General features: G+C 43.0%; 1 protein-coding gene across 6 annotated transcripts in view; it reads left to right on the top strand.

Moving 5' to 3' along the window:
* The first annotated feature begins 894 nt into the window (after positions 1-894).
* RIOX2 (ribosomal oxygenase 2) overlaps positions 895-26788 on the top strand; it is a 28198-nt gene continuing 2304 nt past the window's right edge. Inside the window, exons 1-9 of one of the 6 annotated variants that reach the window (XM_055383475.2) lie at positions 896-977; positions 1575-1765; positions 5715-6185; positions 11611-11730; positions 14133-14261; positions 18814-18917; positions 22430-22532; positions 23303-23474; positions 25877-25965. In XM_055383475.2, coding sequence (XP_055239450.1) covers positions 5754-6185; positions 11611-11730; positions 14133-14261; positions 18814-18917; positions 22430-22532; positions 23303-23474; positions 25877-25965 — 1149 coding nt within the window. In that variant the 5' untranslated portion in view covers positions 896-977; positions 1575-1765; positions 5715-5753. Of the gene's footprint in view, positions 1442-1574; positions 1766-5714; positions 6186-11610; positions 11731-14132; positions 14262-18813; positions 18918-22429; positions 22533-23302; positions 23475-25876; positions 25966-26788 lie in introns of all 6 variants that reach the window. The other 5 variants (XM_055383477.2, XM_055383478.2, XM_055383476.2 and 2 more) reach the window with 5 other exon arrangements.

Below are 26788 nucleotides of genomic sequence, written 5' to 3'. Positions count from 1 at the left end.
AATTCAAGACTTGCTATTATTGTTAGTTTTAGACAAATACTAGACAAGGGTGTACTTTGTTCACATTTGCTCATGTGCCACTTGATCATTAGAAGCAGCCACTGGTCTCAGTCACCTTGACGGAACGAAATGTCGACTTCGTCTGGGTCCTCTGGCTGTCTACAGAGCAAAGAAAGGCACAGGCCCGCCACTGATTTCCCTGCGCACTCATTTGTGCCTCCTGACTGGACCCAAATGTTCCAAAGCAGGGAGTGTTAGGCTGAAAGGACTCAGATAACTGCATTTCTTCTGTTTCTATAGCCATAGTCGCAACGAATTGCCAGTATCTTTTAAAACTAGGATTGACTCTCTCTCCCGGAGCGAGATGATATAAATGACACTCGACTTGTACAAATCAGCATTGTGTAGCCACACAGCCCATAAGAAAGCCATGGGAGAACCCGGACCACCAACTCCCTAAACTCGCACAGCTGGTATTCCTCTTCAGGCCTGCTTCTCTATTCATAAAAGGAACGGAGTTGCACCAAAACGCTCTCCCAAATCCTCTCCTGCCGCCCCAAGTTAAAAGAAAAAAAAGGAGAGCCGGGTGGGTGGCTCACACCTATAATCCAGCACTTTGGGAGGCCGAGGCAGGAGGATCGCTTGAGCCCGGGAGGTGAAGGTTGCAGTGAGCCAAGATCGCACCACTGCACTCCAGCCTGGGCGAGAGTGAGACCTTGTCTCACATACCAAAAAAAAAAAAAAGAGGAAAAAAAAAAGGCCATTTATTTCCTTCCATATGGACTAAAGAAACGCCCGGGAGTGAATACGGAACACCGCCGGGTAGCCAGGCCCCGGGGCTCCCACCACTTGCGGGCCGGCGTGGCGGGGCGGGGCGGGGGCTGGAGCACCGCCCGGAGCGTGCCCACGCCGCCCCGCCTCCAGCCGCTGCGCCGCAGCGCAGTGGGCTCGCGGCCGCGAGCAACAGGCCGTGCCGGGTGAGTGGGGCGCTCTCGCGGGCATCCCAGCGCCGGGGCAGGCCGGGTAGTGCCCGATCCCGCGGGGCGCGCGCTGCTGCTTTAGGCACCCGGGCTCGGGTGCGGGTCTGGGAGACCTGTCGGTCGGCGAGAAGCCTCGGTGGCCGGCGCTGTGGTTGCGGGACCTGGGACGCGCGCCCAGGCGTCCCACCTCCCCGGAGACTGGGGCAGGGTGGGTGGGGCCCGGATCTAGGGGTAGGGTCGCGGAAGCCTTGGTTACAGAGAGTCGCACACGTGGCCTAATGGTCGCGACACCGGTGACGAGCGCACGGAAAGTTTGGAGGCTTAGCAAGGAGGGTGGTGCCGGCCTCCGCCCGGTGGTGGCAGAACTGCCTGTGCGAGCACCGCCTCCACGTGGGCTGCGCCGCCGGGCGTCAGGTCGGGCCTAAGAGACACGCTCTACAGCTGTGAAATCTGAAGTTCAGGTGTGTGGGGAGAAGGGCAGCTGCATTACATCATATGCTTCCAATTCATTTACCAGCAAATAATTCCACAACGATTGGCCGACAGCTGGGTTGTCCAACAGGTTACTGAGACCAGGTTATTCTCTGTTTTCAGGAAGGATAGACTGGGAGGAAGAGGATCTGATTTCGCCACTCATTAGCTGTAAATCTGGTGCCTCGGGTTTCATGTCACTGCGCTCATCTTTGAGCGGAGGAACCTGATTTACTCAGCTGCTTCTGCTGGTACTGGTTTTTGCCTCCTGGACATCAAGCTTTGTAACCTCATGGTTACCAAAATACATTGAGGTATAGTCCGTTTCCTCTCTAAAATCAGACTAAAAAAATAACTGCTGATCACTCCTTTAGGTCAATAGGAGAACCAGTTTTCCCTCTGGATTGATTAACATATCTCTGAGCCAAAAAGGAATGTTTTAGATCAGTCTGGGCAACCTTGTTACAAGAAATATATAATTTCTGACAGCTGTGTGTTTAACTGAGCTGCGTTTGACTGTTGTCCTCCATTAGTGGACCTAAAATTCATCTAGAGAGCGTATTACGTTAATGCAGATTCTGGGCCCCAGCCATCAGAAGTGGCAATCCAGTGGGCTTGATGAGGGACCCAGAAATTTGCATGCTAACAACCTTGCTGGTAACTCTGAACTACATTCTGTAAAACTGCCCAGGGGATGTAGAAATTCATACTTCCCTCCCCGATTTAGTAATAACTACTGATATCTAAAGTGCCTTTTAGCTTTTACGATACTGTTGAATCCTGAAGTGACAGCTGCAATCAGAAAAATAATCCCCTCTGCACAAGCCATCTGTTTTTTCTGTAACTGTTTTGTGTAAGGCCTTTGTGGTTTGTCTCCAAAATTGTATACAGACAAAAGATGAAAACGTGAAAAATTCAGCAAACATTTCTTGAGGACCTCCTATGTACCACACCGTGCTTGTTTCCGGGGATATACAAATCCTTTCCTTCAAGAGCTTCCTCACGTCTTCATGTCCTCAAATATTATAGAAAAGGAGGTTAGGGTACCTTTAAAATATAGTGACTCTCTGTTGCCTATAGTATGGTTGTCAACATTGATTTTCTTATAGGGTTTATCTGTGGGATAGTCACCAAAGTATGAACTGTAAATCTTTTAGTCTTTTTACATTTAATGCTTATAGTCAAATGGAAAACAATTGCTCTTCAAAAACTTTTCTGTGATTTTATAGAAATATTTACTCCTATTGGGGTGGTCTCTGAGGCTTACGGGCAAGGTTGTGTTGGCTGTACTATTCTAGACAAAGCATTGTCTTCTTTAATTACTATAGTATTGGATTCTAAGATATGTGTTTTACTTCTTGCTGTTTCCGAAATTATGATATGTACCTTAAGACTTTTATATGTTTAATGTGGTAGGATGCTTCATCTATTCTCCCCTCTGCTCTAGAAAGCTGTTAAGAGGAATGGTCGTCTTACAGTATGAGTAGTGTGAGAATCAGAGAAATAATGTATTTGCCCAGAAACCTCTAAGCTTAGGCTCCAATTAACTGAGCCTCAAATCATTTCAACATGAACACAGAGAAACAAATGATGTAACTTTTGGCAGTATGGGTAGTGAAATTTATATTCTAAGGAAAGCATTTGTTATACAGTATTGGGGTTTGTTAGTGATTGTAGATGGGAAAGATTCTTTTAAGTGATTTTATTTTGGCTTAAGTGTTTTGCATTCTTTGATTAGCCACACTTTCTGGTGAATGTGCTTATACTGTATTCATATATTATGCTTAAAGAAAAGCTTTTCGTTTGCATCTTCCTCCTGCTCTCTCCCCTTAAATAAATTTTAAACTGACCAATTGTGAGAGATAAGAGATGTGTGGCTGAATATAAAATGACTCTATAGGGTGCCTTTAGTAATACAAACCTAATAAACCAATCTAAGTTTTTAAAAATTAAACGTGAGCAATGTGCTGTGGTCCCCAAGGCCATCCTTAGTTCAGCAATTTGCTAGGAGGACTCGGCTGATTTATTACAGGGAAAAGATACCAAGCACAGTCAGCAAAGGGAAGAGGCACATGGGTGAAGTTCTGGGGACACCAAGTGCAAGGCTCCAAGGGTCTTCGAGCGGTCACACTGGCTGTGCTCAGTTGCTCCAGCAACTAGTTGTGTCAACACTTGTGAAATGTTGCCAACCTGCGAAGCTTGTTAGAGACTCAGTGCCCAGGGCTTTTACTGGGGGCTGGTCACTTAGGCCACCCCTGCCTGGCACATACCAACGTTTCCAGACTCCCAGAGGAAAGCAGGTGTTGGTATAAACTGTAATGATTGTACATTTTAGGCATGGTGAGCGACTCCTGTCAGTTAATGGTGGTGGAAACTCTCCCAAAATCTTAAGTTCTCAGACATCGGCCACAAGCTGCACTTTCAAAGGATAGCAGTCAGGCCTGCTATGGAACGTCTTCTGCATAAGCAGTACCCCTTCCCGAATCCATTTTTCTATCTCTTTGTATTTCTCCATCACTTGAGAGTTCCATGTACTAGCAATGCTGTGCCTTCCTGAAGCCTTAATTCTTTCCTTGAGAATTCAAGCTGGTCTGTTTCACTTAAAGGAAACATTTTCAGAAAATGTGTCTTACTGACCACATATCCTAAACACTATAGTTTATTTTTTTTTTCTAAGCTTCAAGCTTTACCCCTCTCCTGTAGTATCAGTTTGTATTAGTCTTCCACCATGTCCTGTGTTTCCTTATCAAAAGCACCTGGTCTTTTGAAGGAACTGAGCTGTTTAGAGGGTTTTATATTTTGACATTTCCTTTCTTAATTTGTTCAGTTTACATCTGGGTTTCAATCTAAAGTTTCTTTTATAAGTTGCAACACGTCACACAGTATGCAACACATCGTTCCAGGATGCTTACTTCCCAGGCCAGAACATTAATTCCACTTAGTCTACAGTGTAGCTGAAATACTGCTTAGTTACAATGACAAAAGAACAGAAAACAGTATTCTTGCAATTCTGATAACTCACCAAAGTAGGAAACTATACCATTTATAAATAACAAGTCTTTCATAAATTTTGGTTTTTATAAGTACAGTGGTTCTTAACCTTGTCAGGAGATAGGGACTCCTTTAAGAATCTGTTGAAAGTGATGGAGTCCCTTCCCAGAGGGAAGGGACTTTAAGATAGAATTTTGCAGTCTCAGGAAATTTAAATAATTTGAATTACAGTTCTTGGAAACAGATGAGGGAGACCTACCCTCTAAGTATCAATAGTTGTGGTTTGGAGGCAGTTCTGAAGGAGCTTTGCAAGGCTTGGCTGTGTGGCTTCGACTACTCAGCAGTGTCAGCAGCAGAAGCATCACCTGGGAGCCTGTTAGAAATGCAGAATCTCAGGCTTCACCTTGGAGCTAGTGGATCATATCCTGCATTTTATTGAGATGCTCAGGCGATCTGTGTGCACATTAAAGTTGGAGAAGTGCTGTGTTAGGGGTTAATGATATTGGTATTATTTAAAATCTTCAGTTAAAAAGTTATAGTTTTTTCAAGGCTTTAGATATAACTACTTTTAGCCTTCACTTTTCAGCCTTTAGGGGATTTATTTCTTTAAACGAAGGGGAGTTTCTGATAAAAGTGGCAGTTTTCAGGAATAAGCTCAGAGTTGGAAGTGAGCAGTTTCAGGTGGTTAGTGGAAACAGGAGAAGGCAGTGGCCTGCTCCAGCCACCAGGAGACACCGCGGGTCCAGGGCGCATTGATTGACCTGCGCAACAGTTGGGGTGGTGCTGCGGTGAGGAGCACCTGGCAGTGGGTGGCTGTTAGTTGTTCTCTAGTCAAATGTTTGTAACTCAGAGTACATCTAATTAGATGTGGGCCCTGATGCTGATGGGAGCCAAATCCAAGATATTTGACTTTGCCGTGTCAATGGCCACAGGCTAAACCTATGAGTAGGAACTGCTGAGACAGTTGAATAGGTTTATTTGGGATAATTATACTGCCTAATAAATAATACCATGACATAGTGCTTGTGTAAAAGAAAAACACGTTCTTCTTTAGATGAATATGTCATCTGAGTGGTGGTTGAGGCTGAATCATATCTTAGAAGAAATGGCATTGGCTTAAGGCTGTCTCCTATCCTGGGGGAAGTAGCTTTGACCTGTGAAGAGTTCTCATGAAGGTGTAATGGTCATTCAGTTGTGTGTGCGCGCGATCCGCTAACACCAATGCTGGCACTCCTTGTAAACCTAACCATGTGTGTTTTGTTCTTTTGGTAGGTTTGCATTTCCTTACTGCTTTGTCTTGAAGACAGAACGATGCCAAAGAAAGCAAAGCCTGCAGGGAGTGGGAAGGAAGAGGGGCCGGTTCCCTGTAAGCAGATGAAGGTAGAAGCAGCTGGGGGGCCTTCAGCTTTAAACTTTGACAGTCCCAGTAGTCTCTTTGAAAGTTTAATCTCGCCCATCAAGACAGAGACTTTTTTCAAGGAATTCTGGGAGCAGAAGCCCCTTCTCATTCAGAGAGATGACCCTGCACTGGCCACATACTATGGGTCCCTGTTCAAGCTAACAGATCTGAAGAGTCTGTGCAGCCGGGGGATGTACTATGGAAGAGATGTGAATGTCTGCCGGTGTGTCAATGGGAAGAAGAAGGTTTTAAATAAAGATGGCAAAGCACACTTTCTTCAGCTGAGAAAAGATTTTGATCAGAAAAGGGCAACGATTCAGTTTCACCAACCTCAGAGATTTAAGGTAACCAGTTTCCCCATTGCAGAATCCTCATACATTTTAAAGTACTAACATTTGGCCACATATCAGCTCAAGGGTGAATACGTAGTTTGATGATGGTTAGCCTCTTGCCAGTTTGAGAAGGGGTAGCACCTCTTTGGTCTAAATGCATTCTAAGTAGGATTAAGATTATGTGTTATGTTTGGTTGGACTGTTAGAAACTCCAGCAACTCAGGGTAGACATTGTTGGGTATCATTGAGCTGAAAACTAATTATACTGCAAGTTTATAAAGTTGTTAAAGTGGCACTACAACTGCAGGAGTATGTTCTGTGAGCCAGTTTATGTTTTTCTATATGATAGACATTTCTATTTGGTTTGTCACATCACTGTAATTTAAGGCATGACAGCATCAAGGTGATCATTTTTTCCCGAAGTTGCCTCCCTTTACTGCCTGCATCTAAATGGAGGCTTCAGAGCCATGACCAGATCACATGCTAGATGCAAGTCCAATAAAGAGACTTCACCCTTAATAACACCTGAATGGGTGACATTGAGGTACCTGGAACTGCTCCTGGTAAGGCTTCATAGGTGGAGGAAATCTTTGCTTTGCAAATGCAGAGGATTGACAAATTTTTAAATTTTTTTCTATATCAGGGATTGACATTTGGGAAATAATTTGCCTCCTCTATGCTCGGTTTCTACATTTATAAAATGCAGATTTAGTATGAGCTAATTTGTTTTCCTCAAGGTTTGAGATCTGTATCTCATCTCATGACAGATGGCCCAGAATAGGTGAGAGGCTGTTCTGAATTTTAGATAAACTTTTATCCCCATTCAGAAACCCCCTTCTGTGACCCTTCATTAAATCAAAACGGCAACATGGGAGGAGAAAGAGAGGGGTTTGTGAGGTTCCATGTTGAGAGGAATGGATTCTGGCTTTATTGATGGCTTCTGGGGCTCTGTCGTCAGTTACCAATAGTGTTTCCAGTGATTTAACTTGAGGTGGCTTGTTATATCCCATTGGGCTTCATCTGGTGAATGCCCTTCCCTTTCTTTCTTGTCTAAAAGATCTTGAACCTATTCATACTCTGTATGAGGTATGAGTGCTCTTAGATTTTTCAAGACGAGTCCTGATTCCAGCTATTCCATCTCAAGCAATCATACAAAGTTGAAATGTCCCTGAAATGCTAACCTTGTGGCCTAGGCACTCAAAAAGAATTTACAAATCATTTGTCAGACCAAGTTATGATTTGAATTCAGAAAATATGGACACCGTCAATAAAATGCTTCTCGCTGAGCTAGTCCTTGACTAGAAGTAGCACTTTTAAGAGTGGTTTTTAGAAACCTGAGAACTCTAAACATAAATGAATTCAGTGAATTTGATTACATGTACTTTGGTCATAGACCAGCAGAGAGATGATATTTGGCATATGTGTGGTATCCACTGTGGCTGTCATTTCTCTACTTTAGAATCATCCCCCACAGGGCTTTTCTCTGCTCATCCACTTAAGTGCTGCACATTCCTGGTCTGGGATTCCAGTGTCCAAGAACCTGTTTCTTTTGCCTTGTTGACTAGGCTCTGGCTGAGTTTATTAAAGCAGGAAGGATGAGCTTTCTCAGCCCAAATTCAGCCCTCAGGCCAGACTAGGATGTGCCTTTTTTTTTTTTTTGAGACAGAGTCTTGCTCTGTTGCCCAGGCTGGAGTACAGTGGCACAATCTCGGCTCACTGAAACCTCTGACTCCTGGGTTCAAGTGATCCTTCTGCCTCAGTCCCCCTAGTAGCTGGGATTACAGGCACATACCACCATGCCCGGCTAATTTTTGTGTTTTTAGTAGAGACAGGGTTTCGCCATGTTGGCCAGGCTGGTCTCGAACTTCTGCCCTCAGGTGATCCACCCGCCTCAGCCTCCCAAAGTGCTGGGATTACAGGCGTGAGCCACTGTGCTGGGCCTTTTTTTTTTTTTTTTTAATCTCTTTGTACCACCCGTGCTGGAGAGACCTATAAGCCATAGGAGCTCACCGTCTTACACTAGAGTCTGGATTCTAAGTACTATATTATAAGGTGGTTTGGCATTGTGTGTGTTTCTTTAGTAATGGGCATATTAACGTCAGAACAGAGGAAGTCTAGAAGGAGTTTATCCCTGGCCAGGTTGAGAGACTGTTAGAGTGAACATGCAGCCCTTGTTTTATTGGGTCTCAGACTGTGCACAGCTTATTAGTATAGTTAGTTTAAAAATGAGTAAGGAGGTAACCAGGGAGCCATAATAAGTTGTTTGCACTTGCTTTCAGTAATCCATATATTAAAAGTCCTGGTGAGAGGAATTATCACAATTTTGCTTAGCAGGCTAGAGTTTACCAAGTAATTTCATATATTTTAACTTTTGAACTTTCTAACAGGCATTTGAAATAGGGCAGCTTTTGTTCCATTTTCTTTTTTTTCTTTCCTTCTTTTTTTTTAAGACAGAGTCTTGCCCTGTCACCCAGGCTGGAGTGCAGTGGCTCAATCTCGGCTCACTACAACCTCCGCCTCCCGGGTTCAAGCAATTCTCCTGCCTCAGGCCTCCTGAGTAGCTGGGATTACAGGTGCATGCCACTATGCCTGGCTAATTTTTGTATTTTTTTTTTTTTTAGTAGAGATGGGGGTTTCACCATGTTGGCCAGGCTGGCCTTGAACTCCTGACCTTGTGATCCACCTGCCTTGGCCTCCCAAAATGCTGGGATTACAGGCATGCGCCACCGCACCCGGCTGTGGACTCCATTTTCTATGTGGAAAAACTGGAGTTCACAGATGTGACCTTTCCATAACTATTCCAAGCTGCTAAGGGTTTCTGACTCCAAATTTAAGGCATTTTCCTACCATACTTTGAAAGATGTATTGAAATTTAGTAGGGCTTTTTATATGTTTGCTTTTGCCTTTCTTTAGGCATATACGTGGGCTTCTATTTTAGCCATGGCGTTGAGTTTTGATTCTGACGGGTAGGTCAGTGGAGAGAGGAGGTCACAGCCAGCCAGGAGAGAGACTTCCACCTTCTCCCTTTCACTGTTCTAGGTCCTCCTTGGGCTCGCCGGATATCGAATCCTGTGGTAAAGGAGAAGACAGGTTTCAGGAGCCTTGTTTGTGCTTGAGTCAATGTTAGTAAAGCAATATCGCTTGTATACTGCTTTGCAATTTAAATAGGATTTGTGATAAGTTGTTTTATGCTGTTCGCCACAGTGTTTGAGTGGGAGTGATAATATCTTTATCTTAAAGATAAACAACTGAAGTCACCTTGCTTGTAATTATAACTTGAACCGAGGTGGTTTGACTCCAGATCTCTTCTAGTAGGCCACGGTTGGCAGATTCAGAGGCTAAAGGTCCAGATGAAATAGAAAAATTGTGCCATTGATAGCATTTTCAGTAACCTTTAAGAAGAAAAGAGACATATTCATTAGTTACCCTGATAGTTGGGTCGGGAACCATAAAATCACCTATACAGTCCTGAAGGACCTCTCATACCATCAGAGAGAGAAACAGAGAGAGAGAAGCCCTGGTTTTCTAGTGGTTCCAGTTACTATATAAAAATAATTACAGAACCAGGTCCTGCTGGCCTTTCCCTGAAATAGATTAGGCCCTTTTGGAGCTCTGTTAACTCTTTGGAGCTATTCAGATGACATTAAATTATTTTTTCTGTGTTAAGTAGAAACTCTGAGATCTATAGAGAAGCCCAGTGGTCTGTATAAAGATGTCCTTGGCTAAATCCGTGGCTCACATCTGTAATCCCAGCACTTTGGGAGGTCAGAGCAGGAGGATAACTTGAATCCAAGAGTTTGACAACAGCCTGGGCAACAAAGTGAGACCACCATCTCTACAAAAAAAAAAAAAAAGAGAAAAAAGTTAGCTGGGCATGGTAGCATGCACCTGCAGTCCCAGCTACTTGGGAGGTTGAGATGGGAGGATCATTTAAGCCTGGGATGTCGAGGCTGCAGTGAACTGTGATTGTGATCACACCACTGCACTTCAGCCTGGGTGACAGAGCAAGACCATGTCTTAAAAAAGTCTTTTTTCATATTGACCCAGTTCTTCCCAGTTCTTTCTCACTTGATATTTTTAATACAGTGGATTCTTTTTCACTCCTGTGGTAGAAGGGACTCCCAAGCTGTGGCCATTGGTTTGCTCAGCAAGTATTTAAATATGTTGTCATGCAGTCTGTGTGCCAGGCACTGTACATTCATATGTTTAAAACTTCAGTCTCTTTAGTGCCCTTTGTGATTTGTCTTTTCTTAAATTATCTGAAAGGTATGGACTTTGGAGCCATGCTGCCTGAATTTGAATCCTGGCTCCATCATTTACTAGTTGCATGGTCTCATGCCTCAGTTTCCTCATCTGTAAACTGAAGATAATGTTAGTACCCTCTTTATGAGGCAGGGTTATTGTGAGGGTTGCATAATTGATATTTGTAAAGCACTTGGAGACAGTGCCTGGCACATAGGAAGTGCTAATATCTACATGGCCTAATTGCCCCCCTCCTCTCTTCTCACCAGCCTTGGTAAAATCAGACTTCCTTCTCTCTCATAGGAATATATGGCCCATCGCTAGGCCCCTAAGTCTGATGTCTGCTCTGAAGAGTTGATAGTGGAGAGAAGGAACATTACCCAGCCTGTTATTCCTTCTCTGTCTGTACCTTCTTCCTATGTTATCATTTCTGTTCCCATTGCTTTAAATATCCATTTTGTGTAGGCAATTCCCAAGTGTAAATCTTCAGTCCTTAGTTTCTGCCAGAACTTCAGACCGACTTAAAGACATCTCCATGTGGGGGGGGGTCTTAGCATTCCAAACTTAACATTCCTAATATAAAACTCTTTTTTTGTCCTGAAAACTTGTTTTTTAGTGAGTTTTTCCCGTCTCGTTACATGGAAAGGGGAACTGATTGCCCAAGTCAAAAACCCAAGAGTATTTTTTTTAACTCCTCTCCTTTACATTGAGTCTGTCGGCAAGTCCTGTCTGTGCTGCTTCTAGAGTGCATCCCACTCTTCTACCTCCCTCCTTGCCTTTCTTACCACCCCAGTCACTTCTCGCTTGAGCTGGTGCCTGAGAAGCTTCCTCACTAGTCTCTCTGACTTCCACTCTTTTCTACAGTGCATTCTTCACACAATAACCAGGGTGAGCTTTCAAAAATGTAAATTGGATTGTGTCCTTCCCTGCTTAAAAGGCTTCCGGGCTCCCAATTGCCCACCTTGTCAGTCATCCTTTTATCTGTTCACATCTGTTACATGGTGTTTCTGCACTGGAATGGAAGATTTTTGAGACCATGGGTATTGGCTGTATCATTGCATAATTCCCAGTATCTGGTGTATAATAGTTGTGCAGTAAAGACTTCCTAAGTGAACAAGAACATGCTCTTACTCTTATTTCTAATACATTTTTCACTCCCCCACGCCGACCCTTTCTTTTTTCCTTTTTTGTAAAGGATGAGCTTTGGAGGATCCAGGAGAAGCTGGAATGTTACTTTGGCTCCTTGGTTGGCTCGAATGTGTACATAACTCCCGCAGGATCTCAGGGCCTGCCGCCCCATTATGATGATGTCGAGGTAAGAGATGGAGAAAATTGCCCCATGTTGGGAAGAATGAGTTGTTGAGAGCCTGGTTTAGTAGAGTTGTCAGGGTGAGTTCACATTATTCTCTAAGGCTCTTAGGTCTGTATTCGCTCTTTCTGTGCAGTTTCTGAGATATTGATTTCATCAAAATGTTGGGCCAAAGTAAATCCCACTAAACTGGTTTCCTGCTCTGTCTCAAAGGAACAGCTTGTTTCCAACCTTACTAATTTAAAGAGCCACAGATTCGTCTGAAACAAGTATTTATTGAATTTATCTACAGAAAGGTGTGCTTGGCTTTTCCTTTAATTTCACAAAGTATGGTCTTTAATAAGATGAGGTCACAAATAATCCTCCATCTGCTTTCATTTTGTTCTTTTTCAGTAGCTGCCAAAAATATGTATATATTTTCCATTTGTGAAAATCTTGGGGCAGCTTGAATGAGGGTCATGGTTTCACTTAAGCATTGGCATCTTGACAAGTGTTGATTTCACTCTGATATGGCTTCCAAAAAAATTTAACTCTTTGGCTTATGTATTCCATAGTTTTATTTTTGTCCTAATATAAGGTGTAAACACAGAGTTATTGGTAAAAAGTCTCCTTTTTCTCCTTTGATAGCAATTTGACATCAATACATTTTCACAAAATGTTATTTTTAATATTTCAATAGAATATCTTTGACTGAATAAAGAATAAAAAACTCGAAGTTTTCCTATCTCCCCAGGCGCTTTCAACATTCAGGATTTAGACATTCAGTAACATCTGAAGCTTGGCTTTTCCATCAGAGATTATGGGCTTTTAGCTGTCTGATAGAAGATTTAAAGGAATGAGATAGTGGGATATAAAGAACTCAGCGAGGCTCTAAGAAAGTAAAAAGAATGAATATCCAGTGTCAGGATTCACGATTCCCTGTTTTTAAAAATATAACCCAGTAGTGGCAACTTTTGTTTAACTGTGGAATGACATGCATTTCTCATCTTTCATTTTTATTTTTTATCGGAAACTTGTACACTTGACCCTTGTGCAGTGTGGGGGTTAGTGGTGCCAACACCTCATGCAGTCAAAAATCTGCTTGTAACTTTTGACTTCCCTAAAACTTAACTACTAGTAGCCTTCCATTGCCTAGATATCTTACTGATAGCATAAATTGGTTAACACTTATTTTGTATGTTATATGTGTTATATACTTTATTCTTCAGTAAAGGAACCTGGAGAAAAGTCATTAAAATTATAAGAAAGGGAAAAGTATTTTTAATATTGTGTTTATCGGTACCGTAATTTTACATCATTTGTTTACAAGCTGAATCGTCCATCTGAAATGGTGGGTAGCCACAGCTGCAGGCCTTAATCTACAACACACATCAAGCAATTCAACTTTTTCTTGTAACGTTACGACTTTTTTCTGTTTCTCGGGAGTACTTGCAGTAGCAGTAGTGGCACATCATATGGGTCCCATGGTGTTATTCAAGGCTTAAGGTGTTGCACCAAACATGATGAAAAATACACAAGAACTGTTGAGAGATCATTTTTTACTGTGATACACAATTCACTGGAGAGAGGAACTGCTCATGTGGAGATAATTAGCATCACACTTGAGCTCGTGGCAATAGCAACAGGAGGTAGCACAAAATTATTACAGTAGTACAATATGTACTAAAGTTAATTTTATTTAGCTATTCCATATTGCATCTTTGTTTACATTTCTTGACTGCAAATGGTGGTCTAGAAGTATTTGTATAGGTAAGTTTTGATAAATTTTAACCTTCTGTAATTTGTGAATATTTTATGGTAGTTGATGATAGACTAGTATCTACATATGTTTTTATATTTGATGCATTTATGACATTCTTAATTCTTTTGATATTTTTCATGTTTTTCAAATTGTTGCAAATCTCCCCCAAATTTTCCAATATAATTTATTGAAAAAAATCAGCATATAAGTGGACCTGCACGGTTCATCCCCATGCTGTTAGGCCAGGCGTGGTGGCTCACGCCTGTAATCACTTTGGGAGGCCGAGGTGAGAGGAGTGCTTAAAGCCAGGAGTTCAAGACCATTCTGGGCAACAAAGTGACACCCCATCTCTACAAAGAAGATAAATTAGCTGGGAGCTGGGGTGTATGCCAGCTTCCCAACTACACAGGAAGCTAGGGCAAGAGGATCATTGGAGCCCAGGAGTTTGAGAGGCTGCAGTGAGCTGTAATTGTGACACTGCACTCCAGCCTGGCCAGGAGAATGAGACTGTCTCTAACAACTAAAAAAAAAAAAAAAAAAAAACCTGTGTTGTTCAAGGTTCACCTATATATTTGTCTAAGCCCTTAGAGGGCTAATAGTCCGGAAGCACTTTGTGTGTGAGTTGTCAGGAAGCTCTCTGATGTTCCTGGGCCTTATGGGTCTCTAGGTTTTCATCCTGCAGCTGGAGGGAGAGAAACACTGGCGCCTCTACCACCCCACTGTGCCCCTGGCACGAGAGTACAGCGTGGAGGCCGAGGAAAGGATCGGCAGGCCGGTGCATGAGTTTATGCTGAAGGTATGTGATGACCGTTGTGGGCACCTCATTGTTAGAGCCATTGTGGTTTCCCCTGTTGCTAAGACAAGTTCAGGCTCAAGGTTTAGAGTTCGTGTGATGGTGTCCGTGGGAATACATCCCTGGGTTTCAGGGCAGGGTGGTTCTCATTGCTGTCAGCCAGCACATGTAATTTCTGAAGGAGTCTTGGTGGTTTGCAGTTGGAGAAGTGGGTTAAGGAAGTATTAAGTTCATTTCCCAAATGACCTGTTTTCATGTACAGTTCAAGTCCAACAGGAAGAAAGAGAATTCAGTGAACCACTGACTCCTCTAGAGGAAAAATGGAAGCTCTGGCCTTGGGCAGCTTCTCCACATCTAAGACAATGGTCAGCACAGGGCTGGAAGTTGCTTAGGCAGAACATAGCCTGGGATCCCTTAGTTTTTTTTGTTGTTGTTGCTAAAATTCCAATGTGACTCATTTGCATCCTGGTTATATGGCAGGCTATCTCTGTGCCCCCTGCATAGTTACCAGAACAGTAGTAATCAGGAAAGTTCTTGAGGATTCCTTCTCTGGGGATTCAGGTGGCTTAATCATGTGCAGGTTCCTTGGCATCTTGCTGCTGAGAAAATCTGTCTTTGAGCAGTTAACATCGATGGGAACATAGCCAATCCCCAGCAGGAGAGGTTGTTGAGGAAAAGAACGTTAGATGGATAGGAGTAGTTCCATAATTCAACTTTATACTCTTTCTTAAAACATGTAACTTAATTTCCTTTAGCAATAAAACAATAGTTATTTTAAACCATTCCAAAGATTCTACCAACCTGACACATTTGCATATACTTATTGTTTTTCTTGTGTCTCGAAGTTATAATTAGTCTGTTTCTTATTCAATGCCTTGTGTGTTTCTTGATTTCAAAATCCTTACCTACCTCCCAGTAACTAAGGGAAACAATCTTGCTTTTTAGGATGGGTGCCTATATTACAGGAGACTTAAATAAATAAACAACAGTAAAGGTAACCTTACTGGTTTTTTTTAATGCTTTTAGTCAGTGGTCATCAAACTGTGGCCCATGGACCAGAAAATCTGGCCTGCTGCCTGTTTTTGTAAGTAGTTTATTGGAACACAGCCACACCCATTCCTTAATGTCCTGTGTTCACACTACACCAGCAGAGCGGACTAGTTGCCACAGAGATCACATGGCCCGCAAACCAAAAATACGTACTGTCTTTCCATTTGGCTCTGCACAGAGTTTGCCAGCTTCTGCTTTTGTTGCATCATGTTTACATAGATTCATGGTTGGTTATCTTTAAAGACTAAGCCATCTGTAGTCTCGGAAGTCAGGGCTGAGTTACTCAGGCCGGTGACCTGGCTACTTGCTCTGCCCGAGAAGGTCAGGCTTCATAGTGGCCTTTAAGTGTAAAGGGTGTGGATTCTTTGTATTGTTGCCATGCCCATGCCCATTAAACAGTCAACACAGAGTCCATTAGGAGATGCACTGAGTCTCCTGGACAGAGAAAGACCATGTTGTACAGTATTGTTCAAGTGTGTATGTGTATGTGCATGTCATTTTTTTTTTTTTTTTTTTAGACAGAGTCTCACCCTGTCACCCAGGCTGGAGTGCAATGGCGTGATTTCAGCTAGCTGAAACCTCTGCCTCCCGGGTTCAAGCGATTCTCCTGCCTCAGCCTCCCGAGTAGCTGGGATTACAGCTGCCTACCACCATGCCCGGCTAATTTTTTGTATCTTTAGTAGAGACAGTTTCACCATGTTGGCCAGGCTGGTCTCAAACTCCTGACCTCGTGATCCACCTGCCTCGGCCTCCCAAAGTGCTGGGATTACAGGCGTGAGCCACCCCGCCTGGCCCACATTTGAGCTTTTAACCAGTGGGCCTCTTCAGGCGAAACCTTGTGTCAATGCCCAAAGATGAAATAGAAAGGCTTAGTGGCTGTGGTTGAGGGATGGGCATGGGAGGGTGACAGTGGGGGTCTTGGAGCCCTTATCCGCTTCTTTCCCCTATGCTAGTGGCAGCCTGTGCAGTTCATCTGCAGACCCAGACTCCCAGGATGAGATCACGCCTGTGATGGAAACACCACTCTGTGGCTCAGGGATCTGACAGATCTGAGTTTGAATTCAGCTGCTGTCACTTATTAGCTGTATGTCCTTGGTCAAGTTATTCATCCAAGTCTCAGTTTCCTCTTTATTAAAACAGAGATCATGATATTTACCTTGCAGGCTATGAGGATTGAAAAATATTATTTTGCTGCCTCCTTTACAATAAATCTTTAGGCGTGGTGCGGTGGCTCACGCCTGTAATCCCAGCACTTTGGGAGGCTGAGGCAGGTGGATCACCTGAGGTCAGGAGTTCGAGACCAGCCTGACCAACATGTAGAAACCCCATCTCTACTGAAAATACAAAATTAGCTGGGCGTGGTGGCTCATGCCTGTAATCCCAGCTACTCAGGAGGCTGAGGCAGGAGAATCACTTGAACCCAGGAGATGGAGGTTGCAGTGACCGAGATCACACCATTGCACTCCAGCCTGAGCAACAAGAACGAAACTCTGTCTCAAAAAAAAAAAAAAAAATCTTTAGGGGCAATATCTGTATGTCTGAGTTTTTCTGTTGCTTCTTGTCAAATTACCACAAACTCAATGGTTTAAAACAACATAAATTCATTATTTTATGCTTCTGGAGGTCAGGAGACTAAAAGGGGTCTCTCTAGGGTTGCTGTACTGCATTCCTTCAGGAGGCTGTAGGGGAGAATGTTTACTTACCTTTTCCAGCCAGGAGGGTGGGGCAAATGTGTATGAAATGAATGAAATATAGTCATGTGCCAGTTGACATTTTAGTCAACAACAGACTGTATATGTGACAGTTGTCCCATAAGGTTATAATGAAGCTGAAAAATTCCTATCACCTAGTGTTATTGTAGCCATTGTAAAATGTTGTAGTGCTACGCATTACTCACGTGTTTGTGGTGATGCTGCTCTAAACAACCCTACTTCTTTGCTAGTCATATAAAAGTGTACAGTAGGGCCCTAGGCTCTCCCATTCACTTACCATCACTGACGGGCTCACCCAGAGTAACTTCCAGTCCTATGTAGATGTACCATTTATTATTGTTTATACTGTATTTTTTCTTGTCCACGTTTAGATATATTTAAGTACACCATTGTGTTACAGTTTTCTACAGTATTCAGTACAGTCACATGCTGTATAGGTTTGGAGCCTAGGAGCAGTAGGCTGTACCATGTAACGTAGGTAGTACACTATACTACCTAGATTTGTAAGTACACTGATGTTTGCGCAGTGACAAACCACTTTCTCAGAACATAACCCCATTGTTAAGTGACATGTGACTGTATACCTGAGAGTCTCACTCAGGCTGGCACAGAGACACTCAGTAAATGATAGTTATAATTATCAGTAAAGCATTTACTTGAAGTACTGTCAGTTTGTTGTCATTCAGGGAAAATTTGCAACTAAGATAGCTCTTATGAATATATATCATGATATATTCCTCTTGCTTTGAGGAGAATCTTAATTTTTTTTTTAAGCTGGCATTTCTTGAGCTCTTTCTCCGGGGCTCATGGTCTTAACCATTGCACTAGACTACCTCTTGTAGTTGCAGAGAGAAGATGAGCTGCCCTCAAGATTCCCTCTTTTCTCCATAGGTAGCTGCTACATGGAATATTTTGGCCTGAGTGGGATTGGGAAGGAGGCAGCTCAGGGCAGGAGTAATTTGGGGAGAATGTTTTGGTCCACTCACTTGGAATAGGGTAGAGGAGGCTCAGCTGCCCAAGAAAATGATGAATTTTTGATTACATCTTATTTTTTAGTTCAAATAGGGATTGTATAGTTTTTCAATTCATTCCAATATTCATTGAGCCTGTGTTGAGTGCTAGTTGCTTTGCTAGGATAGGCTCTGGGAAAGACAAGATGGTAAGATACAGACCCTGCGCCTAGAAGTACTCAAAAATTATCAGGAAGTGGGGGACTGGCGGATAAAATCATATAATCCAATCACATGCCCATCATTGCCCTAAGAGCTTGGAAGCAGCATCTCTAATCCTCAAAATAATCCTGTAAGGTTTGGAGCCATTAACCTTCATTTTACAGATAAAGAAACTGAGGCTTTGGGCAGGTAAATTGCCAGATCATCAGCCAGTAAGTGGCTGTGTCTGTGTGACTCTAAATTAAAGCTCCTACTCTTAACCACTGAGGCATGCAAGAGGGAGGAAGCAGGCTTCCCAGGCACAGGATGTTACCTTCCTTGATCCCTGCATCAGGGCAGGGTAGTCTCAGGTGAGTCTAGTCTCAGCTTGAGAATGAAAAGATAGTGACTTCAGGCACCGAGAGCCTCTCGTGGATCATGGTTAACAGTGACAGGCTCACAGACACAGAGAAGCTAGACTAGCTGCACACGACATGAGCCCAGCATATAGACTGTGCCTTGAGGTTGTGGTTTCTAGAATGGAGAACTGAGACTCAAAGCCCATATTTATCTCCCTGAAATGAAGAGGACTGAGAAGGAATACTTATTAACTTCTCTCCCCTTTCCTATTCCTTCCTTTAGCCGGGTGATTTGTTGTACTTTCCCAGAGGAACCATTCATCAAGCGGACACTCCTGCGGGGCTGGCGCACTCAACTCACGTGACCATCAGCACCTACCAGAACAAGTAAACAGTGCCTCCCAGCTGCGCATGCTAGGACAGCTCTGAGTCCTGGCCTGCAGCAGCCACATTCGGGAGGGACATGAGGGAGTTGGCCCCTACCTCCTATGCAAACCCCAGGGTTTATGTCCTTTACTGACTTCCACATTCCTTTGATGTCCCATGTATGTGACTGGTCCCTCTGGACTTGCTTCTGGGGACATCATGAACCTGACTCTGTAGGACGTGGGGCATTGCCCAAATAGAGAGTCCCATAGTTTGGAAAGAAAGAGACTAGCTGTGGGTACATCAGTGTGTTAGTGATGCCAGGCTGGGCTCATACTCTTTCTCTTTTTTTTAATATGATAAAATATATAGAACATAAAATATACCATTTTAAACCATTTTAAAGCATAGTTTGACATTAATTACATTCACACTCTTGTGCAACCATCACCACTATTCGTTTCTAAAACATGTTTATTCCAACAGAAACTCTGTACCCATTGAAATCTCTTGGTCTCTTTGAGGGTTTCTCTTTTTACAGTCCATGAAGTTAAAGTAGGACAGGCAGTCTGGAACAGCAGGAACTAAAGTGCATGTGCTGACAGCAGTTCCAATTAAAATCATGTTCATTTCAGCTAGTACCTCCTCACTGGGTGGCAGTGCTGTGTGAGTTATATTCAAAAAGCAGCAACCTTACTGGTCCAAATCATATTTAAAAATACTAATCATGGCCAGGCATGGTGGCTCACTCCTGTAATCCCAGCACTTTGGGAGGCTGAGGCGGGTGGATCGCTTGAGGTCAGAAGTTTGAGACCAGCCTGGCCAACATGGTGAAACCCCATCTCTACTAAAAAAAATACAAATATTAGCCAGGTGTGGTGGTGTGCACCTGTAATCCCAGCTACTCTGGAGGTTGAGGCAGGAGAATCACTTGAACACAGGAGGTGGAGGTTGCAGTGATCCAAATCACGCCACTGCACTCCAGCCTGGGCGACAGAGCAAGACTCTGTCTCAGGAAAAAAAAAAATACTAGTCATGAGTTAATGTGTTAAACAAATATGTACTAGACATTGTGTTTGATGCTGGGAATTCAAGGATTTTATTGAAGGGGTTTTGAGAGAGCTTATACTTTGGAATTGGTTGTAGGAGAAGAGATGGTGTGATAAATTCTATTGTAGGTTTGCGGAGGAGACTCTTGGAGCATAGAGGAATGCATTTAGCTAAGTAGGGGCATTAGAGAAGCCTTCAGAAATGACACCAATGCTGAGTGAGTCTTAAAGGATGAGTAAGTAGGGGTGGGTCAGCAGATCAGAGTAGGAGAGGACATTCTAGGTCCAAGGGACGGCAAGTTACCTCCTACCTTCAGGGCCAGAACTTGCAAAACAAGTTAGTAAGCATACCTCTGCTTCCTCATCAGACTTTTCAGTGTGAATTTCACCTCTACATTTAAAAGACTTACTGGAGGAATTAGCTGAGGCCTGGCCCTAGTTTAGTGCTATCTTTCCCACAAGTAGAAGGCCCAAGCTTGTATTAGGCTTCCATTTTGAAAAATGCCCTCATCACTGTGGCTAGGTAGGTTCCTTGCATCTTAAGGGACAGAAAGTCACCAAAGCCAGCTCAAGAAGTGCAGGGTCACTTGAGGGAGTGAGTCCTAGAAACTATAGAAAAGGCCAGGCTACAGAGAGGCTGGAATTAGAAGTCCATTCTGGATGCAGAGCAGTTCTGGACCACATAGTTTGGCCCTTTGAATATCCGTGCATCTGTGGGTGTCCCATCGTTAATGTTTCTCAGGTACTCCCTTTCTGTAATTCTCTTTTCCATTTCTCTTGCTGCTACCAACTGGTTTTCTAGCGACTGGTGTTTTCTTCCTTCTGTTCCTTCTTCAGCTTCTGTGTACTCATAACATTAGGCCATCACCAGTTGCTGCTCTGACCTCCATCTCATTGACCCTATTAGCTTTTGCTTCTGCTAAGGACCTGACTCACTCTCTGTTTCCCAATCCCAAGAGTGAGGAACTGGCCGGCTGCCCCTGGGTCCTATTCATTTCTTCTCTTTTCAGCTGGGGCTGGGAAGAGCTTCCTAAGTTACAGAAGTTGCCTGCTTAGGATTGTGGGTGGGTACCATGATCAATGTGTCCAGGCTGGATTTTGACCTGTGTCTTGGTCAGTGATGCTGGAGCTAGAATGAGAAGATGTGACTTGAGGGCCATTGCCCCCCAGAAATGATCCTGTGTTTTGAGCCTAATGCTCCTTCAGGTACCATGTAAAGGTGAATATTTGGGGCCTCTTCCTAACACCTCTCAAGGTAGCATTGTTGGAGTGTTTGGGGGTCTGCTCTATGTTGTTGATTTGGTTGTTTTACCAAAGTGGACTCTTCAAGAGATATTCCTAAATTGTGGGAAGTCCCAATATCTATTCTGACTCTTAGAGGAGCACTATTTAACTTCTACTAAATTCTTCCATGAGCTGTTGCTGTATGACTTCCACCTACATAAACCTGCAAAGGAAGCACATATTTTATGGTGCTGAGAGATCTGCATGTGCCCTCCGGGTTGAGACTCAATTAAAGATGCAGGGTTGGATATAACATTAAGTCACAAAGCAGTGAGGCCGCCAGGTAGTAGATGTCTTGGGAAAAGTGTCTCTCATGTGGCTTTTGTCCTCCTTTGCAACTTTTCTGGGAGGGAAGCATAACAGTGTTAATTTTGCTTACTGAGTGAGAAGTAAAAGTCATACTGTGAATTTCCATTTTCTACTAGCCGGCAATTTGAAATCTGCTGGTGACACAGGAAAATTTTAAATAGCTAAGAAATGTTTAAAGAGCACATCCCCACAGAGTGCATTTCTTACACCGGCACACACTTAGGAATGAGCCAATTCCAGATACCCCAGAGAAAGCAAAGGTAATTGAATAGGGATATTTGTCCCTAGATGTTATTTTTAGTCACTGGCTTCTATCCCCTGGTAAAACCACTGCTAGACATAATTGTTTTGGAATTATTGATGGTAGATATTTTCTTTAGGAGTAGCATCCCTTGTAAGTGACAAGGAAAATGTAACATACAACTGTTCAAATAATTACACAATCCAGACATCTTGCTGTTACCCCAAATTTGTTGTATTTATTGCACATAAAATTTGGTTTTAGATCCTATAATGACTGTTTAAATTTCCTACAAATCTCCCCTCATAGACACTTTTGTTAAAAATTTGGTCCATTGAACTTCCTGTTTTATGAAAGTCTATGGTTAATTTTCTGAGAGCTTTTAAGAGAAATCAGTATTGAAGCCTAGCTTCCCACTTTTAACTTTGCAAGTGAGTGTCTGGAATGGGGAGGGAGGAAACAGGGTGGTTGATGAAGGTCTTAGATTTCCATGCTGAGTAATGTCCAATTAATGGAACTCAAAATGCCTGGACAGGGAAGCCATAATCCAATTTGTAGCTTTTGGCTTTACTAGCAATAAGTATTTTATGTATATTTCGTATGCACTCACTGTTTTGGCTTTTTTTTTTCCCCCTTGGTGCATATCCTAGTTCATGGGGAGATTTCCTTTTGGATACCATCTCGGGGCTTATATTTGATACTGCAAAGGAAGATGTGGAGTTACGGACCGGCATACCCCGGCAGCTGCTCCTGGTAAGGAGTAAAGGCAGGTAGGAATGAAGGATGGTAGCTGCAGCCCAGGCCAGCTGAAGTCCTACCTTAAGGACCTCAGGATACTTCTTCCAACACGAGCCAGGCTTGTCTACTGTGCTGCACTGCTGAGCTGTGTGACTTGCAGAATGAGTGGAGTGCCATGTGTTATGTGGTGATCCAAAGAACTGTGATGTTGTACAGACAGCTCTGTATTTCACAGTGGCAGTAGCAGGCAGTGTGAAAATGTTGGTTGAGTAAATGAATAGTACGGCCAGGAGAACTGTAGATTTAGCACACATCAGATTACTAGTTAAGAGAAACTCACTGTACTGGAGATCCTGGCCTCAGTGTATTTGTTGGCCTCCTGTTCTTTTATTACATTTTGAAACAGGAGTGTTATTTGATTAGTTTTGAGATGAGTGGATTAGAGCTGAGTTGAGCAAAGGTTGCTTTCTCTGAAGCATTCATCTTAGGACAGTGACCTGCTTTCCAAAAGGCAGAGCTCAGACTGTACCATATTTCCGAGGATCTCTATTTCTAGGCAAAATTCTGAAAATTTTTTGCAAACAATAGGCAGCTTAGAATTAACAGTGTTTATAAGGAAATGATGAGATATCATTCTTAGGGGCTCAGGTTGTCCCTTCCCCTTTGGAATGACATGGATTAATGTCTATACCCGGTGGCTGGCAGTTTTGCAGTCTACTGTGGAGACTGAGCTGGGCAGTAAGTTCTGCTGGCATCTGGGCCAGGACTCACTTCTGTGTTCCTAGCAGGTGGAATCCACAACTGTTGCTACAAGACGATTAAGTGGCTTCCTGAGGACACTTGCAGACCGGCTGGAGGGCACCAAAGAACTGCTTTCCTCAGACATGAAGAAGGATTTTATTATGCACAGACTCCCCCCTTACTCTGCGGGAGATGGGGCAGAGCTGTCAACACCAGGTGGAGCTTGCTGTTTTCTGGGTGGTCAGAGGCTAATGCAGGATGTTTACGGTTTTTCTGGGTAGGCTCCTTTTTGAACAGATGGAAAGTATGAAGTGCTTTCGTGTTAATGTGGACCACATCCATCCTTAGTGAATATGGCCAGATGAGATGTGCTGCACTCAACCTTTAGCAACCTGTATCTTAGAAGTCATTTGGAAAGAACTTGTATCCCACCCTGATGGGAAATAAGAGCCCTGTCCTTTTGGGTGAGAAATATGTATATTTATAGGTACTCTGGTATTCATAGTCTTCAGGAAGTTTTCAAAATTTGAACATCGAAATAATCTTGTTGGAATTAAGTCAGGGTTGGGTTGTCTTTGTTTGTGTTGCTTAAAAGAATACCTGAGGCTGGGTAATTTATATAGAAAAGAAGTTTATTTGGCTCATGGTCTGCAGGCTCTACAAGAAGCATGGTGCTGGTATCTGCATTTGGAGAAAACCTCAGGCTACTCACAGTGGAAGGGGAAAGGGAGCTGGCATTTGCAGAACACATGGTGAGAGAGGACGCAAGAGCGAGGAGAAGTGCCAGGCTCTTTTTAACACCAGCTGTCATGGGAACTAATGGAACAAGAAGTCACTCACCGCCTCCAACCCCAGGGAATTATCTATTCATGAGGGATCTGCTCCCCACAATGTGACCCAAACACCTCCCCTTAGGCTGCACCTCCACACTGGGGATCAAATTTGAACATGAGATTTGGATGGGACAAACATCCAAATCATAGCATGGGTAAAATTGTTACCATCAGCCAATGAGATTCAAGAAATGTCCAAGATTATCATCAACCTTCTCCAAGGCACAGGTGCCTAATTTATGACAGATTTAGGCTGCAAATGCTATAACATACTTCTGGATGGATGATGTCATTGATGACTTCCAGATGGATGATGTCAGTATCCTATAGCAAAGACCACCAAGAACATACTCCTGAATTCAGACGAAATTGGATTTATTGACTTGTTGCAGTGGGAAGACCACACACCATTGAGAACTGCAGGGCATCTCAGTAAAAGGGTGTTAGAAAAGATTTATAGGACTCAGGTGTATGTTAGGTGATTTTGGAGAGGGTTCAAGGAAGCAGGGCTTTGCTCTGGATTGGATGCTGTCAGGAAATGGAAGGGATTCTATGATTAAGTCTCCTAAATGTTATCTGGTAGGCAGGAGGAATGTATGAGGCTGAAGTTATCAATGGTAAAGCGGAAGTGGTCACTCATTAGCCAGAGTAGGGGGATGTTTGGTCAGTGTTGTGGTTTGGAATATGTTCTTGCCTTGCCTGAGTCCAGACATGAGTATGTATGGAGTAGTGGTGTTTTGTTTTGACCTATCATGGTCACAGAGTGATCTCTGATGTTAGCATTCTGTGGAATTGCCTGTGTTCAACCGGAGAACACAAAGACCTAGCTGTGAGTGCCAGGCCAGCTTTTTGGCTGCTGTTCTTTCTCAGGGTTGAGTGAAAAGAGTATTTTTTACTAACTTTAATAAAACTCTTAATTATGACCAAGAGAGAACCACTGAGATAGATAATCTATAAGGTCCCTTCCAACACTGATTCTATATACATTTTTATCATAGTCTTTGGAGGAAGCTTAGAATTTGTTTTTGATTGTACCTATTCAAAATAGCAAATGTTTTACAAGCACATGGTTTAATCTTTAGCAGAACAGTTTGCTTATGCACCAGCTTATGGCCCAGACTACTTCAGTGTTTTCCTTATCTTAGGCATTATACTCAATAAAGTGATGATCCCTCACGACTCCTTCCCCACGCAGATGACCCTGTAAAGCTAGTCTGTTTTTATTGGGTATTGTTCCACTAAGTTAAATCCAATTTGGAAAAAAAAATTTTTCTGTGGACTTTATTAGATGGCTTTTATAGGATACTATGCTTGACTTACATAGACTGAATAATTGACCAGGGTCACACACCTAATAATTGGTGGAGTAGTGCAATTTTGAACTCAGGTAGTACTTCCAGAGTCCATATGTTGAGCAAGAAGCTTGTAGAGGACAGAATCTGGAGGAGTGAGTGTTCTGTGCAGAAAGCACCACAGCCTTATGTGCTATGATAGCCACTGTACTTCGATGGTATTATTTTTGTCTATTTATTGTACTTACAAACTTACATTGTTATTTATCTAATTCTATGTCTGTCTTCACTGTAAGAATGAGCTGCATAACGATGTGAACTATAATATCAGTACAATGTTGGGGTAAGCAAATTCTTCAGTTGGAGTGTATGCCATGTTTGAATTCACCTGTAAATTGTTAGTAAATGTGTTTCCTATGTGTATGTGTAAGCAAGTTTGAATCTGCCTGTTTCCTTTTTTGAAGGTCGGCTTTCTCTCTTTGGGGTTTTCTAGGTGGAAAGTTACCGAGGCTGGACAGTGTAGTGAGACTGCAGTTTAAAGACCACATTGTCCTCACAGTACTGCCGGATCAAGATCAATCTGTGAGTATCCAAGAGGGAGGAGATTTCCTGTCTTCTCAGGGTGTTTTTCATCAGAGGCCTCAGGTTATTAGATTAACCACTGGTCTCTGCCCTTCTTTAGGAATCCACCTGCATTCAGTTTAATGCCATTTCTTCAGGTCAGATGATGACCAAATCTCACAGTTCCAATTCCATATTTTCTTGCCCTCATCCTCACAGAACCTTCCTTCATCCCCTTTATATGGTGATTAATGTCTGGTCTTTGCTTCCCATCCTACTTCGGGCCTTACTGTTCTTGCTTGGACAGCCACAGACCTCATTCCTGAGTTTCTCAGCCCCAGTCCTCCACACTGTGCAGATCTATATTTCTATGTGGTTTTGTGGATATTGTTGCATCTCCTTAAACTCTGTCCTGTAGATTATGGAGAACAAAGTCTATATTCTGTAACTTTGCTTCCTAGCCCAGTGATTCCCCAAACTGGCTAGCTGATCATGGAGTCAACTGGAAAGCTTTTTAAAATTATAAATTCCTGGGTTTCATCTGGTCTTGGAGCCTTTGGATTTATGTTTTCATAGAGCTCCCTGTACAGTCCTAAGGACCTTGGAATGATCTCATACCATATGGCTCCACCTCATTCCTCCTAATCAGCTCTCTAAGGAGCTATCCCATGAATGATCAAGGGGGATGAGAGGGGCACTCAACATGTCTCGATAACCAGATTGTTCCAGCCGTCAGGGCCAGAGTTGGAATATATATATGAATATACATGAATATATATATATATATATATATATATATATATATATATATATATATATCCATCCTCAAAAGTACACATTCCTA

The sequence above is a fragment of the Gorilla gorilla genome, chromosome 2, assembly GCF_029281585.2.
Source record: "Gorilla gorilla gorilla isolate KB3781 chromosome 2, NHGRI_mGorGor1-v2.1_pri, whole genome shotgun sequence".
NCBI lineage: Eukaryota > Metazoa > Chordata > Mammalia > Primates > Hominidae > Gorilla > Gorilla gorilla.
Note: the sequence above shows the minus strand (reverse complement) of the source record. Positions and strands in the feature narration are given on the sequence as shown.